This window comes from Exophiala spinifera (assembly GCF_000836115.1).
Source record: "Exophiala spinifera strain CBS 89968 unplaced genomic scaffold supercont1.4, whole genome shotgun sequence".
NCBI classification, from domain to species: domain Eukaryota; kingdom Fungi; phylum Ascomycota; class Eurotiomycetes; order Chaetothyriales; family Herpotrichiellaceae; genus Exophiala; species Exophiala spinifera.
In genome coordinates, this window is record NW_015622516.1 from 3,071,490 (window position 1) to 3,089,950 (window position 18,461).

General features: G+C 51.5%; 6 protein-coding genes across 6 annotated transcripts; 3 read left to right on the plus strand and 3 right to left on the minus strand.

Moving 5' to 3' along the window:
- Positions 1–3,197: 3,197 nt before the first annotated feature.
- PV08_06317 (uncharacterized protein) lies at positions 3,198–3,714 on the minus strand (the record flags this gene model as incomplete). Its single annotated transcript, XM_016380655.1, has 3 exons — positions 3,198–3,371; positions 3,430–3,620; positions 3,669–3,714. 3 exons carry the CDS (start codon positions 3,712–3,714, stop codon positions 3,198–3,200), a joined length of 411 nt encoding a protein of 136 aa, XP_016236482.1.
- A 3,690-nt stretch (positions 3,715–7,404) lies between these two features.
- PV08_06318 (uncharacterized protein) lies at positions 7,405–7,818 on the plus strand (the record flags this gene model as incomplete). Its single annotated transcript, XM_016380656.1, has 1 exon — positions 7,405–7,818. One exon carries the CDS (start codon positions 7,405–7,407, stop codon positions 7,816–7,818), a length of 414 nt encoding a protein of 137 aa, XP_016236483.1.
- A 348-nt stretch (positions 7,819–8,166) lies between these two features.
- PV08_06319 (uncharacterized protein) lies at positions 8,167–9,084 on the minus strand (the record flags this gene model as incomplete). The annotated part of the gene is made up of 1 exon (XM_016380657.1): positions 8,167–9,084. One exon carries the CDS (start codon positions 9,082–9,084, stop codon positions 8,167–8,169), a length of 918 nt encoding a protein of 305 aa, XP_016236484.1.
- A 645-nt stretch (positions 9,085–9,729) lies between these two features.
- PV08_06320 (uncharacterized protein) lies at positions 9,730–12,199 on the plus strand (the record flags this gene model as incomplete). The annotated part of the gene is made up of 3 exons (XM_016380658.1): positions 9,730–9,913; positions 9,970–10,852; positions 10,909–12,199. 3 exons carry the CDS (start codon positions 9,730–9,732, stop codon positions 12,197–12,199), a joined length of 2,358 nt encoding a protein of 785 aa, XP_016236485.1.
- Positions 12,200–13,938: 1,739 nt separating this feature from the next.
- Positions 13,939–14,407, plus strand: PV08_06321 (uncharacterized protein; the record flags this gene model as incomplete). The annotated part of the gene is made up of 2 exons (XM_016380659.1): positions 13,939–14,172; positions 14,339–14,407. The coding sequence occupies 2 exons, from the start codon at positions 13,939–13,941 to the stop codon at positions 14,405–14,407; spliced, it is 303 nt and encodes a 100-aa protein (XP_016236486.1).
- A 294-nt stretch (positions 14,408–14,701) lies between these two features.
- On the minus strand, positions 14,702–18,004 carry PV08_06322 (uncharacterized protein; the record flags this gene model as incomplete). Its single annotated transcript, XM_016380660.1, has 3 exons — positions 14,702–14,755; positions 14,817–14,957; positions 15,014–18,004. 3 exons carry the CDS (start codon positions 18,002–18,004, stop codon positions 14,702–14,704), a joined length of 3,186 nt encoding a protein of 1,061 aa, XP_016236487.1.
- Between the last annotated feature and the right edge of the window lie 457 nt (positions 18,005–18,461).

Here is an 18,461-nt window from a genome sequence, read left to right on the forward strand (position 1 = left end):
AACCTTGGTAACAGGTCGCAGCCATGGTCAGAGCATGTTACAGAGAATACATAGCGAGATATCTTTTCTACTTTGGAAGCATAGATTCTCTACCATTAGTAGGGAATTTCATTATCCTCGGCTCATATCTGTAGTTGGACTGGGTGAAACCGAGTATACATGAACCGGGACCAGATGACAACGTCAAGAGGCATTTGGAAGCACGTTCTCTGGAACAAAGCAAAGAACGAGGTCTTGAAATGCTCCTATTCAAGTTTTTTTGCTTGCAGCCACAAAAGGCGGCTTTGTACCGTTGCAAATCATAACACATACAATGCGGTTGTAGCTCAACCTTCACTAAGGTTACCTTGTTGTGAGGAGCTTCAAGCACATGTGTCATGCTCATCTTCATTGTCTTCCTGGAGTGCTCCAAGAAATGCAAATGCTGGACGAAGGTCGAGGATCGACCTCTAATACATCATATTCCACCGCTGGCTATGGTATGAATCGTATGAATGTCTCAATTATTGAATCCTCCTCTTGCTCATTCGTTGTACTTTATCGCCTTCTTTAACCATCCTGAGGTTGCTTTTGGCGATTCAGCATCTTCTGCCTTCTAGAATGATTCGTCATGAGCGTGAATTGGCACGCCCATCGTAGCACTGAGTTGATTGTTCGCGAGATATGGAAGACGGATTATGAAATAGAAAAAATAAAGATCCGAAATGTAACTATCGCTCACGTTAGGGGAATCTTGCCACGGTGTGGGAGATCGATCTTTCCTGAATCAGGCGAGGTGTTCGCCCGAATTCTGCACCGACACCTTCTGTAGGAGTTCAGCGCATTCTCGCAATGGCTGTATGAAGATCATAGTATCTTTTATCGGTGTTGGAGGGCGATGGATGTCGTGTAGATGGCGACCTCAGGTTATCTCGACGACGAATTGCTTGAAACAAAAACTTGTGCAAGCGAGAGGGTTTGGACATAGCGCAGATCTCACTGTTCATTGGCGAAAGGCTTGGTGTATATGCGATCCGCAGGCTTCCGGTGGTTGTAGTCGATTCTCGTTTGGACAAGGTGTGGGAAGTTCTTGATCTGTTTTCGCATCGATTGATGGATTCGGTAAGTCACGGTAGCGTTAGAGCATTCTGAAGCATTCAAACGGTAAAAACGATCCCGGTCTCTCAAAGGACCACGCTCAGTCATGATCCAACTCCAGTGATGATGGCAGAGTCCCACTCGATGTTGAGACTTGCACGTTGATTCTCCTGCGGCTGCAAGGCATACGGTGTCAAGGATGCCATTTTCGAGGAAGCAAGGAGAGGCTCGCAGATTCATCCCGCCACAGAAGGCCCATCACACATTAGTATTGACGTAACGCGTGGATGCAACTAGGGAAACAGACAGGCAGAAAAAGGTCACAGGGTCGAAGTAGGAACCCCAGGCGATAAAGAGTCTTCGCCTCAGATCAAGCTTGGGAGGTGTCGATAGGAAACGACCCTCTTGTGCTTGAGCTCCAGAGCGGTGGTGGTGGTGCCCTTGGAAATGGGTGGAAGTGGCATCTCCGGGGGCCGGCGCCCAATCAAGGGAGCCTCTCAAGACTCCTCCTTGGTGTGTCCCCCGGTTGCAAATTCCGGGCCTCAACAAAGGCGCAGAGACAAACTCTCGTACAAAGACACTGAGATTGCTCGGATTCAGCGAGTCTGTATCCGCAATCCATGCCAAAAGCCATGATGAGCGGACCCGGAGTCTCGTTCTCGCTGCGGACGGTCTCTCCTCTGCGGTCCTGGAGCAGGGCAACCATTGTCCCGCGCGTTTGTCTGTTCAGGTTCGGGCTCTGCGATCTGTTCATCCAACCTTCGTTCTCGGGCGCTTCACACAACCCATAAACAAACCCTTGACGCGAGCATACTCACCATTTCCCAGGATACCTCGCATTGTGTTCCTGTCTCTGGCATGTTCACTCTGCCGGACGGGGACCACCACCACGCTTCTCGCAGTCGGGCCCCGACGCGATCCTTTGACCAGCCAAATGCACCCCCAGGTGTATGGTTCAGGTTTGCCACAGCTGGCAATCAACTTTTTCCTTGCCAATGAAGGCTGGCTGTACTTCATGTGCCAACGACGCCTGGTTGAACCGGTAGGAACAATGATGAGCTGGAAATCCCGTGGTGCCAGGGGAACAGCGGTGTCCACGTACTTGACCTACCGGTTCTCTCGATACACAACTGTTGCGATAAATACCTCCTGCGTCGCCGGTCAGCGATTTCTCCCTTCTCCTGCCGGATACACTGGGCATCAACCTCGTGGAAAGAGGTGATACAATCCTGCGTTCATGTTGAAGATCCATGGAAGAAAGTTGCTGGGGCTCCACAAAAACAGAGACAATTCTCAAGTGACTTCTGAATGGTTCTTGAGACTATACAAGGTACGGAAAGGCTTCTACAACTACGTAGTCGTTCCCAGGGCGTTGAAAAGTCGTTTCTTCGTGGCCATCTCAACGAGACCGGGAAATGTTTCCGGTGGCGCACGTGTTGAAATACCGTGTAAAACATTTTGTCTGACAAAATGCCGTGACATGATGGGACTAAGCCAACTGCGGAACGGAATGCAACTCCCAGCCAATGAGCCGCACCATCTGTCTACCGTACAGTACACTTCCCAGCCGTGCGAGGCTGAGCGATCTTTTCTTCGGTGGACTTCTCTTTGCGTGGATAAAGTCATCCAAGGTTTGTTTTGATGGGTCTATTGCTATGCTAAGCTACCTAGGGTACGAAACTCATGCCGCATTGATACCATTCATGAAATGGCCGCCTAGATCCAACGCCTCCGCCTTTCACGAACAAAGTCCTACGCCATGGTACCGGACGCCGACAGAATGAAACCCCTGTTACCACACGATTCAGTCTCGGCCTCGACGCTCGCGCCTGTCCTCGCTTGAGCGGCGACGACGGTGGTAGTGATGATTGTATCGCTCAGGGCCACGATCGCGGAACTCCCGTTCATCTTCGAAGGAAAGAGTCTCTGGATACCTATTCGTATTCCCCCCTTCGCGTACCATCTGCGGCGACATCAGTGAGAAGTTCGGGGTCAAATTGCGTTCACGGAAAAGCTTGGATGATTCGGTCGCCCAGGAGACCATGGTGGACCTACTGTTGAAAATGTTAGAGATTCATTGGAGCCGCGGCCATCGGGGGGACTGTGGGAATGATTGTGATTCAAGCTGTTGGCGTCATGGCGGGGCATTGAATGAGAGTCATCAGAGCTGTCGGTGCGAATGCCTGTGCGTCGACCAGAGCTATGGGGACTAGAGCCATAGATGCTGGGATCGCGGCGGCGGAGAGAGGATGCAGAGGACCTTTCAGTACCACCATCAGGAGGCTCCCGTCGCCCTATTCTTGTTCAGCCATCCCAATCATTGTTCAATGCATTGGCGCATGATGTTCTTACCAGTGCGAGTTCGGTTCCTCGACCGGTGTCGTCCAGAGGATTCACCAGCATTGCGTGGGAGCATCCCTCGCGCATCTTCTGATGGATCCTCTTCAGGTATCGGAGGTTGACCAGCATTTCTGTCTGATCTTTCGGTTCTCGTAGATGTGGAGGAAGAGTAGTCAGATGGATGGTTGGGAGCGTGATTCGTTCTGCAGAATCGTCAGGTCAGGCAGAGCTCGGTGTTCAGGATTTCGAACCTGCTGCGTCGTCTTGGAGTCCTCTCATCGGCCCCTTCAGTGTCATGTGTGGGAGTTCGGTGCTCAGGCACCCCCAGTCGGGAATGCTGAATCTGAGTCATCGTGTTCTCGACCTCAGAAAGAACAGTAGAGACAGAACAAGGAGAGTACCTGAGGCCTACTATCGAACGAAAAACTTCATTCAACTGTTTTCTCCGGCAATCTGACTCTTTGTCGACGGACGACAACGTCTACACTGGGGGACAGATGCATCTTTATGTAAGTGACCATTGCACCGCGACACTGCCTCATTGTCGGAGCTCGAGCGGCGGAGCTTGAGTGATCTCACTGGAATCCTCATTCTGTGCTCGACAGAGAGTGGTTGCTCTGGAAAAGTCAAAGATCACCATTGGGAGACGTGAAGGTCTGCAGGCTGGGGCTGAGCAGTCCTCCGGACAGCCTGCGATGCCTAGACCGGGAGTGGTTGCAATTGTTGCCTGCACATAAGGAAGAGACAGCCTTGCTTGTCGGACTGCAAGAGATAATGCGACAGGATTGGTCATAGCGAATGAAGCAGTTTGGGTCGGTGGTTGCCTTTCGTGTGGCTTTCGAGCTCAAGGGCAGCGATATCGCCGGCATCTGTGGCAATGTCTTGCAATCTGGCTGATGCGAGACACGCCGTCGCCTTTGGGCACTTGTGCTTGATCAACTCTTGACTCAGCATTTGGCAACTTGCCATGATTTTTGGTGTGAAGTGATCGGGTTGACAATGTATCATTTGGCGAGGTTGGATTATCAGTCAAGTAGCCGAGATCAGCAAGCCACCTTTAAGCCATTGAACCTTGCCATCTGCCATGTTCGTTTTCAGACCGCTTCTTTCAACAACACCATCAAACATCAACTAACTCGACCCAAGAGACCCTCCCGATACGTTCCTTGCAGGTTGGGATTCCCCATGGCGACCGCGCCGTCAAGTTGCCTCGTGCGCAGAGTTCTCATGAATGGCCGCCCTGAAATGCGGCAAGCCCTACATTAGGCACTCGAGAGTCTTCCACCTCCATGCAGCCAGCTACAACCCAACAATATGCCGCTACTGAAGCTGCGAGTCTCCTCACCAGTCAATCGCGTGGACACAGCCTTGATCACCACCCGGCTTTGATTCCACATGACCCTCGAACGCTGCGCAGCCACTGCGTTGCTGCCCAAGCAATGTTCTGCGTGCCTCGAATGAATCAGCTTCCAGCCAACCTTGCAATCTTGAAAGAAGGGGGAACAATGGGTCAATCACAAGGCGTGTACCTTCGAATATACCCACCTGTGCTCATGTTTCGACGACTTTCCTGGTGGCGCACGCCGCCATGTTGGATGCCCGTCCCCAGCCGCGCCTCACTTCATCGCCGACGCTCTCATCCACAAGCGATCACGTACATGACGAAAATACATGACGAAAAGACAAGCTCCGAGTCTCTCGTGGCTCAGCTAACCCTGCTCAAGGGCAAGAACCTCTCGAGGATCGTGGAGTCTCCCGGTCTGCCTGGAACCTGCCCTTAGTGTAATTGCAAGTGAAGAGATCATTGCCCAGCACTCGGCCGGCGCAGTGTCTTTATACTTTGCTATGTGTAAGTTTTGGTCCTTGTGATACCGTTGAAGGTCTTGTCACGTGTGGGACGAAATCTTTGGATGACCAATGCTACAAGTCCTCAGAAACCCGAGCCATCCTTGAAGTGGTTGGTGTCTGCCAGAGAGACTGCCAGTCAAACATGAACATGTGGACATTGAGTAGTCTCTCGCACTCTATGCAAGTACTATTGGATGAACAGAAGCTGCAAAACTTGGTTCAGTTCTGATCGGTCTTCAGGCAACCGGATCATCTACCCCAATGTTGCTCAGGTTCGATACGACGTGACTTGTGGAACCTTGTTTCGCAGACAAGGTGTAACACTCACTTGTGATCGATGTCGTACCTCTGAATCAAGATAAAGATTCATGTTTCTGCATTCGCAACACAACTATCACTTTTTGCGGGCTGTGCTTTATATGTCGGTTTCAGCCCTGGTTACACCGCTCTTTTCTCCCCTGTCCTAGACACCGCCCCCATGGCACACCGCATAGCCGCTAAATTTGAGACGACAGTGGCACCCGCCCGTTGTCATAAGAACCAGGGCATGTTAGGGTTCTTTCAAAGGCGTCAAATGTTATAGCACCTGGCTTTCGAATTGACGACGCCAGCTGTGCCGAGCACTTTGGTCGTCATCCATGAGCGCCGTGGATTTCTCACGTTGCCGACTTGGGTGTCTCATAGGTATGATTTCTTTCCCGTAATGACCGTACCAAGGGTCCGCCTCGATTCTCTAGACGACCGAAGAACCATGGTCAACAAAGCATCAAAGCAGATTGAAAGCTCGACAAATACTTAGGTGAGGGACTGTAAATTAACGTCGCGTATCCAGGCACTGTTGGTCCATGATGCCGATACGACCCTTGCCCTCAGGGCGGGAAGGGACTTTGCAGAGCAGGAAATCGTCTTATTCGCGCATCTTTCCTGCACCAAAGAGTTACGAACTTGATATGCTCGGGGAGTTTGGAGGGGTTGATGAATATCTCAACTGTCCTCAATTGTCATCAGTATCCCATGTTCGCTTTTCGATTTGACGAGTTGTCCGAGGGGAACAAGATTGCCAGTCTCTTGGACTTTACCGATCGGTGTGGCCATTCGGGAGTACTTGATCCGGGAAGATGAATAACAGGAACGACTGTGATGTCAAGAATCTGGAACAGGTGCGAGAGATATACGGACATCTGACACTACGAGAACACGGTATGATCGAGCGTCCATACATGAACACCTCTACGAGATATAGGGATGCCGACGGCAAGCGGGTGAACTGTGTGATGGCTTGGATACTCGAAAAGCTGTTGCTGGTCGTGTTCGTCTTCAAATTGTGGAAAGGCCTGTGGGTTCTTGTTTCTTTGGCAAGCAACAACCGACTGCGGCAGCGGTGAAGAGCTGATGATGGGTCGAGCTGAAAGAGGTAGGGGTCCTCCATACAGCATGCCGTACTACGTTAGCAACTAAGGGTCCACGTCTTTCGGAGTCTAGTTTCTCTTGTCAATCTTGTCATCAAATACCAGGAAGTCCTAAAGTGGAGGAAGAGTTGTGGAGATCTAATCTTCTCTCATACAAAGACTTGTGAACCGGGGACGGAGTAAGTATACGCACACGAATGTGCGAATACAGATAGGGATATTGGAGTAACAAGCGAAGTGTGGAGGAAACGGGAACTTCGAGTTGGAGACAGGGACGAAGAGCCGATATCGTTGCAACTCCAACACTGGAACGGCATTAAATATCAGTCTCTAATAAGCAAGCCAAATGCTCATGGTCAGATACCGAATCGTTGAATCAAATCATAGTCTGCACACCTTTTCAGTTTTCAGAGAAGAACAAACCATAGCGGTCGAATACCTCTAGTTGGGTACCCAGGTACACGGAGTGCTCCAACTTCAAAGGACAGGCAGCGTACGTTCGAACTACCAACCACCCGGGCTTCTTTTTCATCACCACAGCACTTCACCGACAAGGTACCTTGAGTGAGGCTGACCCTAGTAGTCAGCTCGGTTAGTGTCGCGAGATATACGCCTGCACACTCTTTTCGAAGGTTTCGGAGAACTCGTCGAAGTCGAAACATCAGAAGCAGATCCAGAATCAGGCCGTCGCGAAAGACATTTGTTCGACGAAGGAGTTTACGCAAAAGCCATGCCCTCGACGATCATCCGGCACTCTCGCAACGAAGCGAAACCCAGCGTCAAGGTGAGCGGCACCTTCACGGGCGAAGTGTGGATGGACCCGGTCTTCGACGGGCCGGGCATCAAGTTCAACCACGTCATGTTCCAGCCGGGAGCCCGCACGTACTGGCACACGCACGAGCGAGGCCAGATGCTCAAGGTGCTCGCGGGGTCCGGGTGGATCTGCGACAAGGGCGCCGACCCGCGCCGGCTGAACGTGGGAGACATGGTGTGGTGCGACGCCGGGACGACGCACTGGCACGGCGGCGGAGACGGGACGTACATGATGCATCTGGCCGTCAGTCACGGCGAGACGGTCTGGCATGACGAGGTGACGGAGGAGGAGTATGCTGCTAAGAATGAGAATGAGAAGAAGAAGGAATGATGGCGGTGGCCAGAATCATGGGATCAGTTGGATGAGGATGAGGATGGGAAGTAGCTGGAAGGGGAAAATGAAAATCGACGAAGACGACGACGACGACATGATTGTAGGATAGTACTGATGATATGGTATGAAGAGAAGAGAACAAATATATTGTGATTCAAATGTCCAGACGCTATCAATAACTTTGGGTTGAATGGCTCGATCCCATCCAGTCAAGTACCTTACGCTTCAAACGTCTAGATGCGCACCGTGTCTAGGTCTTGATCCATTTCTCAGACACCTACCTATAACGTCTTATCGGTGTATTTTCCTCTTTTCGTTCTCTTGATGTGTCAAACCGCAAACCAATCATTTCCGTATCCAATCAACTGGCGCGCCTGAGCTCCTAAAGATCGTTTTCACATCTCCAGGATCAGGCATCCCAGGCAGGATATCTCGCAGCATATCATTGATGTTCAACCCTCTATCCTTTGACGTCTGCCATTGACGAGGATAGCCCAGGCTCACCTCCTCGAACCTAACTCCATCGATCCAGTCGGTTCTTCGCACGTGCAGATGCCCACTGACGACGACCTTGGCGTTGAATCTCGTATGCCAGTCCTCCGTCTTCTTCGTCCCACACCAAAGACTGAACCTCGGGATCCTGGGGATAGTGATGACGTCTTCACGAAGGGGCCAGTGGTTGATCAGGATAAGCGGGATACCTCTGGCCGCAGCCTCCCTGAGACGTTCCTCCGTCTTGCTGACTAGGGCGCTGCACCAATCGTCCCGAGTCTCGTACGGGTCGGGGTGCAGGAGTGCTTCGTCGGTCGCATAGACATTCTGCTCCATGGCCCAGTCGACCGCGTTTTCGCGACTGACATGGTCCGGGCGGAAACTGTAGTCGTACAAGGTGAAGATGGGACATATCAGACACGGGCCCCCTTCGCCTTCCCACCTGACAAACTCGTCCTCGGGCGTGATGACCCCGTATTCGTTGGCGACCCGGACACATTCTTGGTACTTGAACTCGCCCCGGAGTTCCTTGTCGAGATCGTCTTCGGTGGTGACGCCCGGGAGGGTGTACAGTTCGTGGTTTCCAGGGACCCAGAAGACTTGCTTGAAGAGCTTGGTCGTGATCTCAAAGGCCTCTTGGAGGTGCTCCAGACGTTCGCCGACGTCTCCGCAAATGATCAGACTGTCGTCATCATGCGGCTCGAGCTCATCGAGAGCCTCTCTGTTGAGCTTGAAGCTTAGGTGAATATCGGATATGGCGTATAGGCGCATAATTTCAGGTTCCGCCTCACAAGAGGTAAAAGCGAAGTCACACCCACTGTTGCCCAGCAAGACCAGGACAGGGCCACAGTTGTCAATGAGTCTGCTGTTCTTGGAAGGGGCAGATCCAGGGAGGACTAGCTAGATGATAGAGACTATGAATCCAGCGGCATGGTCAACGATGTTCCATGTTTAGGTTGTAGGCATTGTGGCAGAGGCCTAGTCGATAAGCGGTGAGGTGGATAATGTTAGGCGGTAGATTTGCGATGTTAGGCAATCATGCTTGTTGAGAGAAACGTCCAGGAAAAATCAATATTGGGTACCTTTGCGAGAATCTATGCAATGTAACAAACAAAAGCCAGCGATGGATGCAAGTGTGAAGTTCATGATCAAGGCAAGGCCTTGGATGGAAATATACATGCAAGTGTTCGAGAGCGGCCGGAGCGCGGAGAAACGCTTTTTCCGATACGCGTCATCGTCCGGTGTGTCTGCGATGCAGCGCGAAGACACCTAAAATGTAACGAGAAGAAAAGCAGCGATGTACGTAAGGACCGTGAAAACCTCAGCTGTCAGGGAGAACCGTGGAAGTATCTCTGGTCCTCAACCCTGAGATCGCATTCCTCGGAATCCTCGAAAAGTCTCAGACGGCCAACGACAATGGCTCTCCTGCACAGATCCTGGCAAGCTAGAGGCGCTGTCCGCCGTTGCTGTGGCCTGCCTGTCTCCCACCACCGCTCCTTTTCAGGACGAGAGAAGCTCCTCCGGGTATCTGAGGAAGTCCAAGACGCTCTCGCTACGGGCAAACCCGTCGTTGCGTTGGAGACAACTATCTACACCCACGGTAACCAACGACCATAAGCCTGCTGTATGTCCGTTATCAGGCTCATCTGTCGTCAGGGTTTCCGTATCCCGAGAATGTCGCGTTATCCTCTCACCTCGAGTCCTTGGTCCGGGTCAACGGCGGTGTACCTGCTACGATCGGCATCCTCAACGGCGTTGCGCGAGTCGGCATGCAAGCAGAAGAATTGATTGAGCTTGTGTCTAGTGCTGGTAGCGAGAATACTTGGAAGATCTCTAGACGAGACCTGGGCTTCATCGGTGGTCTCGGCCTTCGAGGCCAGAAACTCAACGGCGGAACTACAATCGCGGGAACCATGGTGCTCGCACATCTTGCAGGAATCAAGATCTTCGCTACTGGTGGCCTCGGAGGAGTTCATCGAGGTGGTGAAAACTCCATGGACATCTCAGCAGACTTGACAGAGTTGGGCCGAACTCCCGTCGCTGTGATCAGTTCTGGGAGTAAATCGTTCCTTGACATACCACGCACTCTGGAATACCTCGAGACACAAGGAGTGGGCGTCGGGACATTCGCAGATGGCAGAACTGGCAAAGTCGACTTCCCGGCATTCTTTTGTCGAGATAGTGGTGTCAGAAGCCCCCAGACTATCCTTGATGAAGCCGATGCAGCTGCCATTATCTATGCGCAGTTTCAACTCCCAGTCCATTCTGGTTTGCTGTTTGCCAATCCTGTTCCCGAACACTCCGCCATGGAGAAGGAGCAAATCGATTCCATAATTTCTCAAGCTGTTACTGAAGCTGAAGAGAAGGGTATTGGAGGGAATGCTAATACACCATACATATTGAAGCGCATCAGGGAACTGAGTCAAGGAGCCAGTGTCAAGGCAAACGAAGCTCTCATCGACGCGAATGTAGTTCGAGGAACCAAGATTGCTGTCGAACTAGCTAAGCTTGAACGACGGGATGGTGCTGCACCTCAGCGGTGAGCCGTGTTAGACTTCTCACAGTGGTGCTGATGTAGCTGCTGACAATATAAAGGGATAACGCGATTTCCACACATTCTGCCGCTGCCTCAAGAAAATCTACCGCAAAGCACGACTCTGCAAACATTGACAGTAAGACCAGCCATCAAAACGAGTCGATTGATGTCCTGGTAGCTGGATCCCTCGCCAGCGACACGATCTGTGACCATCAACCGTTTCAAGGCATTCATTCCTCAACTTCACCTACTTTGCATACCTCGAATCCTTCCCACATATCTCAGTCGGCAGGTGGTGTCGGTCGCAACGTAGCTATGTCAGCACACTTTGCAGGCGCCAAAGTCGCGTTAGCAAGCGTCGTCGCCGATGATTTGGCGGGATCATCGCTCCTCGCCCATATCAAGGAGAGTGGGTTGACAACCACAAACATCCGAACACTTTCTACTGCAGACGGTGCCCGAACAGCGCAATACGTGGCAGTAAATGACACCAGCAAAGATTTGGTACTCGCCATGGCAGATATGGATATATTAGCACGACCAGAGATGGAGTCGCTAGACTACTGGACGACCATTTTGAACCGCAATAAGCCCAAGTGGGTGGTCACAGATGCAAATTGGTCTCCAGAGATTTTGTCATCAATATTCCAAGCTGCCAAAGCTCAGAAGGCTATGATAGCTTTTGAACCCGTCTCCACGGCGAAGGCTGCCCGTCTCTTTAGCAAAGCCAACAACATCATGGTGCAGGCTGGCGTCGTACCGAATCATGTCATCAGTCTAGCATCGCCGAACAGTATGGAACTCAAAGCGATCTATGATGCCGCCACGGATGCAATGATGTTTGAGTCGGAGCAGTGGTGGAAGGTGATTGATGGGTTTGGTCTCTCTGGCACAGCATCACGAGACCGACTTGTCTCTGTTGCTGGAGCTGAACTAGTCAACGATGGGATCCCACAGCAATGTATACAACTTCTACCCTTCATCCCGAATTTGGTTACCAAGTTAGGACGTCATGGCTGCCTCTTGGTCAGCCTGCTAAGGCGTACAGATGAGCGCCTGACGCGCCCGGAGTATGCGCCCTACATCCTGTCCAGAAACATGTCCGAAGACTCTGAAATTGGCGGTGTGTTCATGCGATTGATCCCACCCGCTGAAAAAGTGAGACAAGAGGAGATTGTGTCGGTCAATGGTATCGGTGACACCATGCTGGGAGTCATTGTCGCGGGGCTGGGGAAAGGCTACACACTTGAAGAAGTGATTCCCGTTGCTCAGGAAGCGGCAGTCTTGACGCTGAAATCGGCAGAAGCCGTGTCACCTGAAGTCACAAGCATACAAGCGAGGCTCAAATAACGAGAGCTGCTTGGCCGTGTCGCACTCCGTCGGTGAAATGTTCCTGACTTGCCATGTCTATGTACACTGGCTGAGTCTGCAGCTTAGTCATCAGCGTGCCCGAGGCTGGTGCTTATGAGCTTCGCGCCGAGACTATCAACAGCCTTCTTTTCCGTCACAACCTCCTCTTCCGTCTACGAATTCCATCTCATGCCTCTGTCGCATATAGAACCATGAGAGCGGATCGGCTCATTGGGCTCCTTGCGATCTCGTATGCCTTCGACTCTGCTGTTGCAGGACCAAATCAACACGAAAACTTCGATCCGGCCGGTTCCGAGGCCCGTATTAGTGGTGACAGTCTCATTCAAGATACTTTTAACGGCAGCTCCATAGACAAGAGCGACTCGGTCAACCAAAAAATCGCCGCGCGCCAATCAAGCTGTCCCGACCCGTCGACTGCATCCTTTTGTAGGAGCGGGTATTGCTTTTTGTCCTCGACCACCGATGGCTCTACCTGGGGAACATGCTGTCCAGCTGGGTGGTCCTTGTGGCTAGATCAAGAGATCTGGAACAAGCAAAAGTGCTGTCCTCCAGGCACAAGTGGAACGTCATGCGATAACTCTGAACCTCCATTGGAACCGGATGACTGTGGTAGCGGCGGAGTAAAGTCAGGTTGGGCCTGTGTCTATTCTGATGAGACGAGTGAAGGTGCGACAACAGTCATGTTTTCGAATACAATGTCAGCGGCACTATGTCTGACGTGGTTTGGGATTTGGATGCTCTAATGACTGCACGATACATGCGATATGAAATGGACGAATTTCTTTGCTTCCCAGCGAGAGGGCGAGTGGGATAGACTGGGGATTTCACAAGTATCAGAGAAGTCAGTTGGTATAGCAAATATTCACGGCCGTCTTTCCACCCAGTCAGACAGACATGTATTTGATTGCCTTTTTTCGTTTGTTGTGCATGCCAATATCCATGGTCAAATGGCATGAGTATCGTCTCCTTCGTATTCGTATCAAAGCGAGCAAGTCAGATTGTCAGCTGGCACTTTGAACTGTGTCTACCTGGCGCCATCATCTCCATCGACGACAGGAACCGTCAGGCACTAGATAGTTCTCCTCGTCAACTTTTCTTGTATTCAAAGTTGGCTTCTGAGGAGGTGGTCTTTTTGTTTTTAAGGCCACCCATAAAGTCCACCACCACCACCACCTCCTCCTCCTCCTCCTCTTCTTCTTTCTTCTTCATCTGGTTCTCCTCCTTGTCTTGGAACGGGCCGGCCAAGCCCTTGTCCTGCTTATCCCAAATTCATGGCGCGCAAGTAGTCCGCTTTCTCCGTGAGGAAGTACTTTAGAAGGCGATCACCCCTATGAAGATCAGCATATAAAGTAAGCCTTACAGACTCGGTACCCCCGTAGTTTTCATCGTCGACTTTACCTGTTAGTAGGATCACTCGGTTCAGTCATACCAGAAGTAGTATATATCCTCTGTCGCTCCGCCGTAAGATCCATGCAAGTCTGATGTCTCTGCAGAACTCATCAACTGACGACGGGTAGATATATAGGCGCGGCGGAGTGTGTCTCGCTTAGATGAACAACGACCTAAACGACGCACACGCACCGTACACAAACACATGTCTGCCCTACCATGGCATCCTCGTCCACAGATACATCTCCATCTCCGAATTCAAAGAAGAAAGATGAAGACGCTCTCTCATCTACCCGTGTCTCCATCACATTGAATCCTCCAAATCAATCATGGAAGACGCCCTCGGCGAGGAAGGGGAAGAGGAAAAGCTCTGGTTCGGGGGCAAGGCGAGGGGGATGTCGGACCTGATGATGATCTTCCCGATGGACATGGCCGACCAGAGGGGCTACTTCGACGGCACCAAGTACCCCCAAGGTTCGGAACTGGTTGGATCGAACTCACAATCTCCCGGCCTACAAGAGAGCGATGGAAAAGGGTGGCAAGTACAATCTCAAGACGTTCCAGTGAAGATAGAATAAACATTACGGGGCCATGATACGACACGACAAACACTGTCAACTCTAGGCACTCAACTGTTACTATCGCACTGAGTGCTGCGTTTCTACGCTCGACGCATGAGGAATAACTTCTCAATCTTGTTCATGATAATTGATTTTTCTTTTTGCTCAGGGAAATAACAACTTCTATCATATCTATCACTGCCCTGTCCAATCTACCTCCATTGTCTTCATCGAATAGACAGACTTTCTAATCCGAATGTCCTAGTTCTCCTTCTTCTGGAGAGAACACGACAACGAGGATATCTCGTACTGACCCCATTTTTATTCTTCTTCTTCAAAAAAAGAACCCCAAACCCCGGAACCGAATTGCTCATGAATTTTCATAAACTCAAAAATATAAAGAGATAACCCCATGACAGCGTCTAGCATTGAAATCATTCTATGCCATAATGCGCGCCAAATGCAACCGAGAGAGAAAAAGGGTTAATGGATCGCGCAATTTCGTGCAAATCGTCAAATGATGCGAAGTCGTCTACTCATCCTCATCGGAGAAGACTTCCTCGCCTCGCTTGCGTCGGGCCATCCTCTGTAACAAATAGTTAGCAACCGCACACAACACGTCTTTGGTGGTTGGGATCAAAACTCACCTCCTTCTTCTTCTTTCTCAGCTCCGATGAAGTCAATTTCTTGGCCTTCTTGTTGCCTTCAATCTTGTTGCCCATAGCATCGAACTTGTCCTCTTCGTCATCACCCTTGTCAGTCAGGCGAGGACCGCTACCTTGGCCAGTCTAAGACACGAAAGTTAGTATACTGCTAGGAACTGAGATGCATCAAGAGTACTTACCACCCAGTTGTGACCACTTGGAGTCATCTTTCCGTTGACGACAGACCACACTTCGTTGGTCAAGCTCTCGGTGAATTCGGCGTTGTGGGAGATGATGACGACACCACCTTCGAAGGTCTTGAGAGCCTTGGACAAGGCGCCGAGGGAGTCACGGTCGAGATAGTTGGTGGGCTCGTCAAGGACGATCAAGTGAGGTCGTTGCCATGTGCAAGCAGCGAGCACGACCTTGACACGTTGACCGCCAGAGAGACCACGCATACGAGAGTGGGAAATGAGTTCGGCATCGAGACCGAAGTTGGCACCGTGCTGTTCGATTTCGCGACGGATCAAAGGTCGGAATTGACCGCTGGCAAGGGCTTCTTTCTGATCGACTTCAGCAACCATCTTCTGGTGGGAAGCGAGGATTTCAGATCGAGGAATCCAGGCGTTGTCGGCAGTCATCATAGGCGTCCACTTCTCGTTCTTCATGCCAACGTTCTCACCGAGGGCGAAGGAACACTCATATTCGTACGAGTTCTTGAACTTTCTTCGGGCGTGAATGCCAATAACACGTCGTTGAGTACCTTCAATCTTGTAGATCTTGTCCATGGCCTTCTCGTCGTCTTCGGTGACAATCTTGTTGGCACGGTCCATGGTCTCACGATCTTCACCAGTCTGGAAACGCCATTGGATGTACTCCGATGGGGTCTTGTCCAAGTGGTTATCGATATGAGCGAAAGCGTGTTGCTTGATGTAAGCAATACGGATGTTCTCGTGCTGGTAGACTTCACCAGTGGTAGGGATCAATTCACCGGTCAGGACGTTGACAAGGGTAGACTTGCCGGCACCGTTGGGACCAATGACGGCGATACGAGAACCAAGGGAAACCTGGAAAGTGATGTCGGAGATTTGGGGCTTGTCGGTACCGGGGTATTGGAAGGACATCTTGTTGACACGGACAATGGCTTTGGCCTTGGTCTTGACACCTTCGAGGAAACCAGGCTCGGGGAACTTGAATTCCATCTCCGAGGCACCGAGCTCGAAGTAGGAGCGAGCTGAAGGGACTCGCTTGGCGAACTCGGTGAGGTTGCCACGGTATCTTCGGAGCTTGAAGCGCTCGTAGTGAATGACATGCTGAATGACGTTGTTCAAGAATTTGGAGTCGTGCGAGACGATGATGGATGTGCAAGGAGAGTTGATGAGGTATTGCTCGAGCCAGGCAACGTTCTTGACGTCCAAGTGGTTGGTAGGCTCATCCAGCAGAAGAATATCTGGCTCCTCGAACACGGCACGAGCGAGGGCCAACTTCATCTTCCAGCCACCTGAAAGAGAGGTGATTGCCCCCTCGAATTGAGACTTGAGGAAGCCGAATTCCTCAAGCTTCGCCTCGATATCTGCCTGGGGCTTGTCAATATTGACCTGCTTCAGCTTCATCATGGTCCAGCCGATGACGGTGAGTTCAGTATCGGCGGCATCAAGATCGTGCTCCACGAAAACGGTCTTGACCTCGCTCTTCTTGGGGAAACCCTCGACCTGCTCGTTGTTGATGGCACGCATCAGGGTAGACTTTCCAGAACCGTTAGGACCCAAAAGACCATAACGCTGGCCGCGCTTGAGGCGGAGATGGGTCTGGTTGAGGAGAATCTTAGCACCGTAGGCCAAGTTGAATGTGCAGTTGCAGAGATCCTCGCCTTCTTCCTCGTCAGGCTCGGCCTCGGCCTCCTCTTCGATACCTGGAGAGGCCTTCTTTCTGAGCTGGTCAGCAACGGCGGGTGCGTCTTGCTCGCCAACCAGGGTCTTGAGGTATTCTTGAGTATTGGAAACCCAGTCTGGAGCGTCCGTGACCTTCTCGTCGATCAGTTGACCAGCAATAGCGGCAACATACTGGATGACGGCCTCAGATTTCAAGGCGTCCTTGTGCTTTGGCTCGAGGATGGATTTGAGGACCTCCACGACGGTGGCAACCTCACCAGCGGTCGAAACCTTGGGGAAGCTGCCATCCTCCTTGACGGCACCGACACGCTTGAGAGTATCTAGACCTTGCTTGGTCTTCTCACGAGCCTCAGGATCGGCCATGTTTTCGTAGTTCTTGATCAGAGCAGGCATCAACTTGGGCAGGAAAGCAGCCACAATTTGAGGATCCTCGACCAATTTACACATGTTGTCCACGATCACAGCGGCCTTTCGCTTGATGGCAGTCTCTCGCTCGGCCAAACCTCGCTCAAGCAGAGGAACCATGATGGCCAGGGTGGGCTCGTGGACATCGGTAACGAAAGTGGTGGCACCAAGCAAGTGAACGGTCTCGGGAACGTTCTCAGGCTTAGCGATACACTTGATCAGTTCGGGAATGAACTTTTCGATATCCTTGTTTTCGATCAACTTGCAGATCTTTTCCATTGTGCCGTATGCCTTCTTCTTAACTTCAGGCTTGGTGTCCCACATCGACTCGGAAACGATGGGAATCAGGGTCGGTACAAGGAATGACAGTTGAGTGGGGGCCGTTTCCACGAGAGCCTCGATGCAGTCGAGGCCGTTCATCTTCTCGGGCCATTTTTGAGCCGTGATGATGGAATTTCGGATGTGAGGAAGAGCGGCCTTGACAGCATTAGGGTTGATGGCTCGAACAATCGCGAGGGATGCGGCCTGCGCAGCGTTCTTGACGGAGACCATCTTGTCGCCAACGGCGGCGAGCGTCAGAGGAAGGAGGGAGATCAGATATGTCTCGACTGCAGGCGAGATGGTGGAGTGAGCAGCAATGGCCTTAATGCCATCGATGGCTCGCTCTCTGACTGCAGCATCTTTCTTGTTTCCAAGCTGCTTCTTGAAGGTCTCGACGGCTTTGGTGGGCATAACTTGCTCCTCAATGGGGCCGTTCAGGAGAGTGGCCAGGTTGTTGGAGGCTGCGTTGATTTCATCCTGGGTCTTTGAGACCGACAGAGACTGCATCAACTGGTCGAGGGTCTGGAGGGAGAGCTTGGTCTCCTTTGCGGAGGAGGCAGGAGTAGAAGTCATTGTGTCGACCGCTGGCATGTCTTGCTGACGCCGGCTTTCGAAGATTGACGATGAATTAGTCGGAGGTGAAGGGGTTGTGTGAGATTTTCAGGAGAAGCTGAAAGTGGCGGTCTATGGGTGAAATCAATGCCCACGGACTGCGTTCTCACGCAAATCGCGCTCTAATCGACGTCTATTGGGAAAAAGGAAAAGACAGATGCAGAGACTCTATCGAAAGAGTAAATGCAAGAGAGATATAGGGAGAGTGATGGGAGGGAGAGATGGATGTAGAGGAGAAGAGGCAGGTGGCAGTGAAGGCGAGGGCGAATTTTTATTAATTGTTAAATTTCAGCGGCCGCCCAAAAATTTTTCCGTCTAGCGTCTCATGGTTGGGCAATTGTCACTATCGCTGGGCTGACCATCCGCCCGTTCATCCTTCGCCCTCGCCCTCTCTCTGCCTGTCTCTGGCTCGCGCTCG